At 41.8% G+C, this 12,512-nt stretch overlaps 2 protein-coding genes across 2 annotated transcripts in view; both read right to left on the bottom strand.

Annotated features, from left to right (window-relative positions):
• The window catches only part of HADH (hydroxyacyl-CoA dehydrogenase), a 21,501-nt gene extending 19,789 nt beyond the window's left edge, over positions 1-1,712 (bottom strand). The window contains exon 1 of the mRNA XM_019470556.1: positions 1,610-1,712. Within this exon, the coding sequence (XP_019326101.1) occupies positions 1,610-1,712 (103 nt within the window). The remainder of the gene's footprint in view (positions 1-1,609) is intronic.
• Positions 1,451-12,066, bottom strand: LOC103894286 (cytochrome P450 2U1). The gene is made up of 6 exons (XM_009273633.1): positions 12,063-12,066; positions 10,100-10,729; positions 5,863-6,024; positions 4,697-4,864; positions 2,995-3,131; positions 1,451-1,934 (listed from the first exon to the last, which is right to left on the bottom strand). The coding sequence occupies exons 1-6, from the start codon at positions 12,064-12,066 to the stop codon at positions 1,908-1,910; spliced, it is 1,128 nt and encodes a 375-aa protein (XP_009271908.1). The 3' UTR covers positions 1,451-1,907.
• Positions 12,067-12,512: the final 446 nt, after the last annotated feature.

Raw genomic sequence — 12,512 nt, 5'->3', positions numbered from 1 at the left:
CCGGGCCCCGGGCCCGGCTGCCCGCCGCGGGGAAAGGCGCTTTGGATCTTCGCTACTTTTGATTCCTTAGGAGGAGTCAAGTAGCAACACCGAGGTCAGCGCAACAGAAATACTGCCGCGCGCAGCTAAAAATCCCTGCTGGCCCCTGGCTGGCGTTTGGCAACGGCAGGCTTGATGCGGAGGCTGCCCCAATGCCTGCCCCTTGCAGGGGAGGTCACTGCATTCCCGTCCAAACGTTCACACTTCTGTTGTGCAGCAGCTCATTTTCTCAACGTTAGAAGCACTCCGCAATGAGAGTATTTCCAAACTAGAAGGGGATTTCTTTTTCAGGCTAGCACAAACTATATAGTAAACAAAAAAAAAAAATTAAATCCTTTCTTTATAAATACTAATGGCTGAATTATATCAGATGCAGACCGCCATAATTTTGTATCTAATTCCTTTATTGCCAGAACAACCGGCACTTCAAGTCAGCAACAGCGGCAGCTGACAACACTGCAATTACAGTGTATTCTACTTGAGTCAGCATCGGGGTAAACATTAAGCAACTTGTTTTCTTCAAACAAAAGTAGCGGAGTATTCTCCTATTTCTGCACTTTGTACCAAACGCGCAATGCAAAAAACTCCCTTTCCTCACTCGGCCTCCTCTGACGGCAGATGAGTCAGGAGCAGTACGTGGCTGCTGGAAACAGCTTTACCCAAACAGAGACCCAGAGTTACTGTTCCGTGTGTATACAAACGACTGCTGAGCGGGTAACCAGTGACATTCCCTAAAAAAATAGCACCGTGCCAAGTTACCTGCAACCTAACTTCAGGGTGTAAGACACAGGATTTCCACACACAGCTGTTGCTCCGAGCGCCCAGCTCCCCGTACATGCCAGCGCCCACACCCACCCCTTCCCCCGCCCAAGCGCTTCGGTTGTCTCCTGCTCGGCCCTCCCCTTCTGTGTGCAAGCAGCTCCTGCCCTTCCCTGGGCTCCCTCCGGGCCAGAGGCCCGCGCTCTCCGCCCCCCACCCCAGGCTGTCCCTGGGCACCCCTTTCCCTCTCTGCCCTCCGCTCTCTGACCCCTCTATGCCGGGAGTCCAACAAAACTACACCTCCGCTCTGCCCGTGGTTTTCTTTCCCACCTCGTTCCTCAGACTGTGCATCTCCTCCTGGTGGCAACTCACTCGCCTTTTTATCTTCCTCATCTCTACTCTTCTCTCTCCTCCTTTTATTCCGAGTAACAGTGTTTTTAAGACTGCACTGAGAGAATGAGCAGACATACTCTTTCTATCATTTGCTCATAACATGCCTGGCATTGTATTTTCCCAATTTCCTCACCACCTGCACTCCTCATCCAAAACATTTTGTAACATCTTCTCACTCAAAAGCTTTCTTTGTAAGATGTAAAACACCAAACACCACAAGCTTAGTCAAAAAGTGGAACTCATTAAAATGACTATGCAAAGCCGTAAAACACTTGGGAATTACTTTATTAAAAAAAAAATTACACTGAAGCAAAGTCTGAAGTCCTTTTTAGAAGCAAAGACATTTTCAGCATTCAGAAATAGCCATCCACTTATATAAACATACATTTTTCTTCTTATTATGCTATTGTTTAGCTACTTTCATGGCATCCTATGAAAATTTCAGTGCATCTGGAAGGCATGAAAGGCAGGTCTTTATTGTCATTTCCAACAGCATCTTGCATTCTGGCAGACATTGACATGGTCGCATCTTCACATCAGTATTTTTAGCTTGTCGCACTATGCAGCATTTGCTTATAGGTATCATCAAAAACCGCATCTCAAAGTACTATTTGTAGAAGGATAACTTTCGAAGGATAGGTTTCAAAGGTGACATTTTAAACTAAACCCAGCAGGCAAAATGAGCACAAATATGTACAATTCCACATACTAGGGGATTATGCGAATTGTGCCTTCTTTGGAATCTGTAAAAAAAAAAATAAAGTGCTTTTCAAATGTGTCCTCATCGATTAAAAGGACACGTATTCTATATAAGCAATCAGTTGCACACCAACATCATTACATTGCTTAAAGAGGCACATCAACAGAAAGATAAATATTATCAGCACTTAATTTTAGCTTTGCAATTAAGCATATACCATTTTAAGGATTTCCAGACAAAAATCCCAACTGTACAGAATCTATTTATTAATTGGAAAATATAAAGTTAAAGAAGTGCTTATTACTCCAATACTGTCAGCTTTTAGTGCAAGTTTACTAGCATTGCTACCAAACTCAACCTTTTATTGTGCTATGGGATTTTCAAAAATTTCATACAAAGAAAAAATTTAACACAAGCACGGGCTAACCTATAAAGTCAAAAGCTAGCCTATATAAGAACTGGAAGTTCTTACTGCTATTCAAAACAGCTAACAGAAAACCTTAATTTAAATCCAAAATAACTATCTTACAGTCCTTGCTAGGCACTACCTGGCTTCTAAAACTTCAAGTTAAAAAGTGACAAAAACAGAGGTTGATTTAAAGCTGAAGAGTTGACTCTATTTTACAATTTAGGTTTAGTTTCTGCTGTGGAATACCCAATTCCACTTTACAGTCAGTTTCACATTCCAGTCTTGTAAACTTGACATGAGGAGGACCACTAGTATTTTCTTGATCTCTGGGGGGGGGGAAGGGGGAAATTCCTTAAAAGAGTACACATGTACTTATTTCATCTGATATGAAGTTCTGCTAGATCAAAAGGTGTATAAAGATGATTAAGAACAATTATTTAAAGGTTAATTGTTACATGTCCCCCAAAAGATCACTTTCGATGCTTGAGAGATCTTTCAAACGAAAGGCAAGACTGAGTGCCCCCTTCCCAAACACCTACCAACAGGTTTCCTTGGCAATTGGTTTGATAGTGGTAAACAGCACTAAAATTTTGCATATGAAAAGAGTAAGGTACTGATACACTAATATTGTATGAACTACAGATCTTTTTACTCCATATGGAAGATAACAAAAAGAAAGCCTTTATACTCAAACCTCAAGTTTGTCAGATTCCTCATATTCCATGCCTAAATGTATAAGACCTGCATCTGTAGTGCCGTATTGATGCCATATTTGAAGTAAGACTCCAGTTCCCAAAGCCAAACAGGTTGTGGCAGTACTGTCCACACTGCCTGTAAATGAAAAACCTGAGTGCAAGCACCAACTTCAGGATCATGCACGTAGAGTTCTCCCCAATGAGCGGGCTGTTGGTCTCGTCCAGACTGCAGCCACTGCTGACGTGGGGAAAACAGCAAATGTGAGGTGGCAGCACAGATGTCTTGAATATCTGCTTGGCACCAGAGAGAACAGACTTCTGTTTCTTGTTAGAGAAATCTGCTCTCATTTATATTCTGAGATAAAACATCTGCATCCAGACGCTGCACACTCCTTTCATGTTAAGAACATGGTATATTCCAGGATTCATTTGGCCTCCACGCCTGGGTTTTCAGAGTTGGTACCTGCTTGTTTATGGTGAGCCCTGATAGTCAAGAATGTTTGGATCCAGGAATCCAGACTGATTCGATCCAATCTACATCTATGAGTTACTTGCAAGAAAGAATCCTCCAAGGTTAAAAGAAGTGTCATTTAGTCATTTCCAAAAAGTATTTGTCATTATTTAAGCTCAGTTATAACGTTTCTTTACACAGAAAATGCTAATACCCTCTCGTTCATTAATCCTTTTCGTTTTAGATGATGTCCTCCACTCATTTGGTAAATTAAATGTTTACGTACTGCTTTTACCAAAATAACAATTACTATTTGCTAAAGCATTAATGGATGTTTTGGACCATTCTCCCATAATTAATAATTGACAAACTGACAGTAATAGCTTATAGACAAAGGGGTTAAGCCCAGCAAGTTGTAATATCACATTGCAAACTATGCTGTCAGTTCATTTGTGGAATGCAACAGCTGACAAAAAAATCTTCTCCTTCCAGAAGTGTAAACGGATCATTCTCACTGAATATGAAAGCCTATGCAGTTGGTGTTTTTCTGGAAAGAAAGTAACAAAATAAGCTGGAAACAAAATAAAGCTGGATTTTAAAAGTGCAGTGTTTCTTTGTTTAATCTTTTTTGATGTTATATCATTTCTTCAAAGCTATTATATTGAATGGACATGGAGCTAAAGTTAGACCAAACCTTCCCTCCATAGATGGTTTTGCAGCATTTTCAGGATACAAAAAGGTAAAACTTTGCATTAGACTTGCAAAAATTAAGAACAGCTCCATTTTTGCCAACTGCTCTCCCATGCACACACGTTTACCTAAAGAACAGTTAGAAGAGACATGTTACTGTTTTTATACTGTTGATCCATTTGTTAACATACATGCAGTTCCTATGCTAGCATAGTCCAAACACGGAAAGGCTCAAGCTACTATGAAGCTATGAACTCTGAAGCTTATGTCTCCTGCATTTGAGTCTAAGCCTTGCTCAGCTGTACTGCTTCATAGCAGTAAACGCTTCACAGCATTTACATCCATCGCAAAAGTATTATCAAAGAACAATTCATCATTTCTCATTTCTGCCTGGCAACTGGAGCTTTTAGGACCCCAACCCATTTTGCAAGCCACCAACTGTAATAATAAAACAAATTCTGTAGTTGGTCCTATGTGCAACATCTCACGCCTCCAAGGCCCTACACTTGACACACCACCACCATCCCCAACCAGCTACTGACTGCATGTGGATAGCTTACCCATTCCAAAAGGAATGAATGCCTCTTTCTTAATTAGCTGGCCATTTTCGTCCAGAAATCTTGATGGTTGAAATTCATCTGGTTTCTCCCAAACATTAGGATCTCTGTGTACTGACCACAAGTTGGGCACGATCACACTGCCCTTCGGAATAGTATATCCCTGCAGCACTTTAAACAAAAGCACAGAGACAGTGGATCTGACAAGTTGCTAGAAGTAAACGCGGGAGACTTACACTTATTAAAAAGATGACTAGAAGATGTCACAAAAATGATACAGATCCCTAACTGCGGGCTGCAAACGTAGCAGGAGCTTAAGGCAAAGGTGATCTCTGCTAGCCTGCCTGGGTCAGAATCACACAGGCCAGAGCAGCTGGAAAGACAAGAAGTTACACCAACAGCTCCCTGCGGGGAAAAGGCAGCAGCAATCGTTAGAAACGCACTCTGCTGCATGGAAGTGCTGTGACCCGATTTCCTCCTGTTCCTGTGCTGTCACAGAGCCCCACCGCAGTGAAGGTGGAGGTAAGGAAGAGGGACGGGTTTTGAACTGTTATCACCAAAGGGGTTTGAACTGGCTAGTCTCATTTCAGCTTGTTGCACCTCACTGTCCTGCAAGCCAAAACACTTAAAAAAGCAGATCAATTCAGTACTGGGTTAGAAAACCAAGTATTGCTACCTCCCACTCACTTTAGCCAGTGTTCAGCTATGTTTATGAAAACATATAGCCAACAAGATGACTTCAAAAAGGATATTTATTATTGTTTTCTGTAGATGCGGAGCTCAATGGTATAAGCCTTTCAAGCTTTAGCAAACCAATTGCTCCGAATTGATGTTTTCAGACCTCTGTGTCAGATGGCCAAAACCAACTCTGCCGTTTCAGGTACAAAGGTGGAGTCTCAGCTGCCAACTACCACTAAGCACATCAGTCAACACAAGCTGACCCCCAGAAAAGAAATCGCTCTAAATTAGAAAACTGCTGGATGTTAGATCAGACATGCTGCTTAAACAGAGGAGTATCTCAAGCCCACCTACTCTCTATAAACGGCATTTTATACTTGGATTACATGTCTAATACATAAATGAGGTCTTTGTAAATTCTCACTAGATGTCCCATCAGCTCTTCATCCACAAAAGAAACACTGTATTAACAAGTCTCTACAAATGCTTACCAGCAGTTTCTGAGGCCATTCGAGGAATAGAAAGGGGAACAACCGCAGTCATTCTCTGCACTTCCATAATGGTTGCCTCTGTGAAGGGCATTTGAGCCTTGTGGGTAAGAGAGGGAACTTTGTCACGTCCTAGAACTGCTTCAATTTCTGCATGAACCTTCTCTATTCAAAGAAGAAAAATAAAATAAAAAAATAAAAAAAGATGCACAATATGTGAGAAGACATCATCTCAATTTCATTTGCCTATGCTTCATTGTTTACATAGATTTGTCAAAAATGACTACACGGCATGTAATCCCTAGCTGAAATAACTACGCCAACAAAAGCCTTAAGAACGGACTCAGTTAAGAACAAAACAACCAAGCGCAATCCTGACAACTGTCAAGAGTGAAGCTACTGAGATGACAGACATTGCTAGCACTTCTGTATTGGAAAAGTATAGGAAAAGTTCTGTTCCAGTTCCAAACGTATTCATAATCTTAGTTTAAGAGTTTAACTATACAGTAATTTGAACGGTGAAAACATCAAGCTTCTGGCCTGCATTAAAATAATGAACAAAAAGAGACTGCAGTCTCAGGCACAGTGCATGCCTGAGCTGGCCTCTCTCCCTGGGGAGATCCAGTTCTCAGAACTGGGAAAGGTGGTGAAGGAATGGGGAAGCTTTTTATGCAGCCGCTTTAGATAATTCATTCTGGGGCTGGAATTCTGGTGCTGTTACTGCAAGCATTGAAGCCATTTAACTTGTTCTTGCTGTTTCCTACTTTCTATTCACAGAACCTAAACAGCTATTTCCCAGTTCCCCCAAAAGGCAGCAGCAGATGCTCCTTCCCCCACACAGCCCTTCTGCAAAGGAAAAACAGAAGTTAACGAGCTTATCTCCCCTCTCATTCACGTGAGGCACAAAGTGTCAAAATATTTGCCCCTTTCATCTCACTAAAGGCTCAGCATACAAGTAATTCTCTTCACAGAAGTTTCCAAGATGCAAGATTTGCTTCACCCACGTACAGGATGATGCGCCTTTTCCTCCAGGTAACCTGGAATCTGGCTACACAGCAAAAGACAATCTTGAAAGAGGAGACCTCAAAATTAACCTTTAATCAAAAATAATAAAAGTCAGTTTTCCTTTTTCACCCTTGATATCCTGAATATTTTGTAGTTGTCCTGCTTGCATTTTCCAAGATTCAGAATCCAGGCTTCTGATACTCTCGAGTTTTTGCTCTTTTCTCTCCTTAGCACTGATTCAAGATTAAATAAAAGCTCAATGCAAAAAAGTTTCTCTGTTTTCAGAGAAGCATTTAGAAATACCGTTTGAACCGCGTTGAACAAACAGTTGCTGCCACCTACTGGGTTCGCTAGGGAAACAAGTTCTCGTATGAGGAACACACGGTAAAAAATACCTCGACAGTAAGGGATTTGCTAATGTTGGGGCTCTCGAGTACCTGCTTTGTGGGGTTTTGCTACTTTTTTTAATGACACATTATAGCCCTGTATTCAGGTATGCACGTCCACAGTAATTTAAACAAGTAAAGTTTTCAATATTAAAAAAAAAAAAATTAAGGAGACTGTCTCATGCTAAATGTCACATCACCATTTTATCCTGAACCACGTTTCTCCGGAGTTTGTAAAGATATGTGGAACTACACAGAAAGCAGCCAAACTGCTGCTCACATTACCAACTGCAAAAACGTAGACTTCAGGAGTTCTCCGCTAACAGCATGTTATTTGAACTGCTTCACTACATTTCATATATTTAAAAATCTCACAGATCTTCAGAAGTCAAGGACCAAAACCAAGTCAGGGAGCAGACCAAACCAAATACTCCCCACTGCCTCCCTACATGCACGCACGCACACACACGTGCATACCCACCCTTCTCTTTTTCCATGTAAAAAGCAAAACTGGCTTCCACAGACAAATACATTCTTTCTGATTTTCCCCCCGATAGCCCTTCATTTGCCTTTCCATGTCTGCAACATTTGCTACTGCTAAAAGTTATGCAATCCAGGTATTTCCTTTAGGGGATAAGAGAAACATCCTACCAGGAAAAAAAAAAAGAGGCCCATACATAACTCCCAGGCAATCAGGATACATAAGGAACGGGATATTAGAAGTAAGAGAATCACATTACACAGCTAAGTGATACACTCTGGACTACTGAGCTTATTTATATTGTTTGACAACAGCCATAGCATAAGGAAAGGTGAAATCAGAGAGAGGCAATAAAACTGTTAGAGATGGGCAGAAGAGAGAAAACTGACTAGCGTATACACGTACAGTACCAGGCAGTAGGGAAAGGGGTTAAAAAAAACCAAACACAAAACTCTTCTAGATCTCATTTGTGTAATTTAGAACATATCTAATTCATGTAACTGCGTATCAAGTCAAGCAGTGATAACACACAACCATTAAAAATAGAAGAATAAGGCTATGCAATAAAATTTATTTTACATTTGTCCCCAGTGGATTCTCTCTCCCATACTGAACTGATGCCTTATTTTGCAATCTTTGCTCAACAATGTGGTTGACTTTGTGCAATAAACTATGATCTTGACCTATTTAAAGAGATTATTCCAGACAGATAGGTCCTGTAAACAAGTATCTATTTGCTTATTTGCAAAGCAGCTGCAGCACATGAAAACCTCAAAATCTCAAATACCTGATAAAAGTATTCCAGGTTTATATTGTTCTTAGATAACTTGAGGTTTACCCTTCTTCACTCCAGGTTAGCAAGAAGTCTGGGCAAAGCAGTGGTCTCTCGGGGAAATGTTTCATTACTATAAACTGAGGTAGAATTACCTAAGTAGAATTGTCCATCCTGCCAAGGTTTCCAGTCCGCGTATACCCAACAATCCTTCTAGTGGAAATCAGTTGCTATGTAGGACTTTAGGAGAAGCTGCTAATAAATTAATAAATCAATTGCTTTATTTTTCTTAAATTCAACCATCTAAATTTGCTAAATGGTACTAAAGAAAACATTGGCTTTGCAACCCCATGTACTGTAACAAGACTCAGTATAGAAAAATATTTAACCAAAATTAATTTTAAGTCTTTGGTGATGGAAATTTATCCTAAGAAGTCCTGAAAGACAACTCTAGCAAGTACTATTTTAATATTGTAACCTCTCTAACACCATTGGTGTTTTTTATATCCACAAAAATCTACAAGTCATTTTCTAGAACTCTGTCACAAACAGTAATCAGATCATAGCACCATCAAATAATTTGGGTTGCAAGGAACCCTTGGAGGTCATCTGATCTAAACCCTTACTGAAAGCAAAATCATCTTCCAAGTTAGATCCAACTCTGAGGGTAGATCAGACTAGTCAGGGTCATACCCCACTGAGTTTTGAATACTTCCAAAGTCGGAGATTCTGTTAATTCTTGGGGCAAACTGTTGCACTCCTTGCTATCTTCATAGGTCAATTTTTTTTCCTGGTATCTGATCAGAATTTTCTTGTTGCAGACTCTCTGCTGCTTCTCTTCCCTCCACTGCACATCTCAGAGGAGACTGCCTCCATCTTCTTAGCATCTTCCGATCAGGTAGTTGTAGACAGCCTAAGGTCTCCCCTCAGTCGTCTTTCCCTAACACTGTTAGCGTTCCTTCTGCCTCTCCTCTGGGGCCACGTGCTCCATGTGCCTTTTCCCCCGCCCCTGTAATCAGCAACCTACCCAACTGCCATGACCGTTCAAGACTGACGGGGAGAGGCCTTGCAATGACACTGACCAGCTGGCACCCTGGACTTGTGTAAGTCCAATTTGCTCAAGCTGTCTCTAATTTGATCTTCTGGTACAGTAGGTAGTGTTTTACTTCCCCAGACTCTGCCGCTAGGCTCCAGAACCTACTTGCTCAGGGAGGCATAAAAGCAGAGCTTACCAGTACGTATCTCACATATCTTATACCACTGCTATAGGCCTGGAATGCCACAATTGTCAAAGCTTTTGAAACTTGCTAAGGTTCCCTGGAATTGCTTGGGAAAGATAAAGTTGTCCCAAAACAGAAGAAATGCATAAACTAAAGGGCCATTTAGATAGTTAATATATAGCACTAACCTAGAGATCATCATAGCAGAGCAGGATAGAAGACGATCAATTACATATCAACCTTTCAAATCACACATACACATGTACTATTTGCACTCCAAATGACTTCTCTACTGTCACTGTTTGCTTCTGTTTCTGAACATCCATCTAGAGCTTTCCAGTTTGGAATAAAACACCTAGAATAAAAATAGTCTTACCTTGTACTTCTAGGTAGAGAGACATGTAGAGCAGGCACCACAGTAATGTGTTGGAAGTAGTGTCTGTGCCTGCGATGAAGAGGTCACCAATGATAAAAAATAGGTAGTCTTCATTAAAACTGCTCTCCTTGTTTTTTTCTTCTTCCGCATGGATTAAGTACATATCAATGAAGTCCCTGGGATTTGCTGCATCCAGTGTATCCCTGTGCTGTGCAATTATTTTCTTTAGAAAAGCAGTAATATCTAATTCTGTTTTCCTAAGTTCCCGGAAAGGCCCGAAGGGAAGGTAGTACAGCCAAGGGCAGATATTGACCAGGATCATATAGCTGTTCACGCTTAGCTCTAGTGCGCGGGCCATATTCTTCAGCATTGTCTTGAACTCAACATCTTCATAGTTAAAACGCCTGCCAAAGGCCATAGTACAGATAACATTGGACACTGCATTGCGAATGATCGGAAAGGGATTAAATGAATCCTTTCCATGCTTCAGCATTTCCTCCTTTATAAACTTCAGCTCCTCAATGATTTTAGGCTCTAAGCTGTGTCTTCCTACTCCAAAATGACGCAGTGTTGAGAGAGAGAATTTCCTCTGTTGCTTCCAGACAGGGCCGTAAGGTGCAAAAATAACACCTGGAAGAGAAAGGGAGAGTCTGAAACCAAAATGCTCTATTTTCAAGAAGAAATAGTTAGACAGGCATGCAACCCAAGAGCCAGAAAAGAAGGAAACAATACATAGCAAATCTATCCCAAGCGCTGGGCTAGGACCTAAAGGAATGTCCTGCTTTTGGCTGGGATAGAGTTTATTTTCTTCCTAGTAGCTGCCATAGTGCTGTGTTTTGGATTTAGGATGAGAACAATGTTGATAACACACCGATGTTTTAGTTGTTGCTAAGTAGTGCTTACACTAGTCAAGGACTCTTCAGCTTCCCATGCTCTGCCAGGTGCACGAGAAGCTGGGAGGGGGCACAGCCACAGGACACAGGACAGCTGACCCAAACTGGGACATTCCATACCATGTGACATCATGCTCAGTACATAAACTGGGGGGAGTTGGCCGGGGGGCAGGGATCGCTGCTTGGGAGTGGGCTGGGCATCGGTCAGCGGGTGGTGAGCAATTGCATCGTGCAACACTTGTTTTGTATATTCTTTTGTCATTATTATTATTTTCTCTTCCTTTGCTGTCCTATTAAACTATCTTTATGTCAACCCATAGGTTTTACTTTTTTTTTCCCGATTCCCTCCCCCATCCCAACGGGGGGAGGGGAGGGTGAGTGAGCGGCTGTGTGGTACTTAGTTGCTGACTGGGGTTAAACCACGACAGTTCTTTTTGGCGTCCAACATGGGGCATGAAGGGTTGAGATAACGACAGATCTGACCAGAGCGTGTTAAAACAAATTTGTTATAAGCATTCATTATAGTAGTTTAGTAGTCGCTGGTCACAACGTTGATTTATTTGCTCTCAGAGTTGTTGTATTTGTTCACAGAGTTGTGTTACGTAACACCTTATTTGTCATATATACTGTTTATCAGTATTTATCTGCTGTTTATCACCTCTGGCAGGTGGACTAAGGTTATCGCTTTGCTGTACTGTGTAACACTGGCTTATGGTATGATAAAATTATTGGACGTGAGACCAATCTGGTATTTGAACTCAGCACTGCTGTCACCTCTGTACTTTGGGAGCCATCTACTGGAAATTATTAATAATTACACTTTTTACTTTTTCTTCTCGGAGAGCCAACCTATGAGGGAGACATCTTCCTCCACCTCCCCCTTCTCCTCCAGGCTAATTACAATAGCTCCTGAGAATTTTGCATATCTTTGGGATGTTCAAACTAGCATGTTCCTATTGCTATGTCTCTGAATGTGTGTCAGGTCTTGCTTAGGGTTAAAAAACTATTTAAGAATACTGTGGCTATTCCAACCCCAGCGGCAGGCACTGCAGCTGAACCAGAGAACCAACCCATGCTGGTATCTGTCGCCCCCATACAAAAGAAGAAATCTTAGAAGCAAAAGTCAGCTTGTTTAGTAAGGGAAGAAACTCTTCCCCTACTAAGGGAAGAAGTGGACGAGGCAGACTACTCTAAAACAGGGCCATCACAAGAACAGGAGGAGGAAGAGGCAGAACTCATAAATGAGGCAGTAACCACCCAATCCCTGGCCCCGAGTGAGCTGTGAAACATGCGAAAAGATTTCAGCTGTCGTCCAGGCGAGCACATTGTCACCTGGCTGCTCCGGTGCTGGGATAACGGGGCCAGTAGCCTGGAATTGGAGGGTAGGGAAGCCAAGCAGCTGGGATCCCTTTCCAGGGAAGGGGGCATTGACAAAGCAATTGGAAAAGGCGCACAAGCCCTCAGCCTCTGGAGGCGATTCCTGTCAGGGGTGAAGGAAAGGTAACCCTTCAAGGAAGATA

Source organism: Aptenodytes forsteri, unplaced genomic scaffold, assembly GCF_000699145.1.
Source record: "Aptenodytes forsteri isolate BGI_AS27 unplaced genomic scaffold, ASM69914v1 Scaffold93, whole genome shotgun sequence".
Taxonomy (NCBI): Eukaryota; Metazoa; Chordata; class Aves; order Sphenisciformes; family Spheniscidae; genus Aptenodytes; species Aptenodytes forsteri.
The sequence above is the reverse complement of the archived record's forward strand: the minus strand, read 5'-3'. Positions and strand labels throughout refer to the sequence as shown.

Excerpts from the sequence above, each read along its gene's own strand:
- LOC103894286 (XM_009273633.1), bottom strand. Across the intron at positions 4,865-5,862 it reads AATGGCCTCAGAAACTGCTG|TGCTGCAGGGATATACTATT; the intron begins GTAAGCATTTGT and ends TTTTGTTTAAAG. Across the intron at positions 3,132-4,696 it reads ATTCATTCCTTTTGGAATGG|GCAGTGTGGACAGTACTGCC; the intron begins GTAAGCTATCCA and ends TTTCATTTACAG.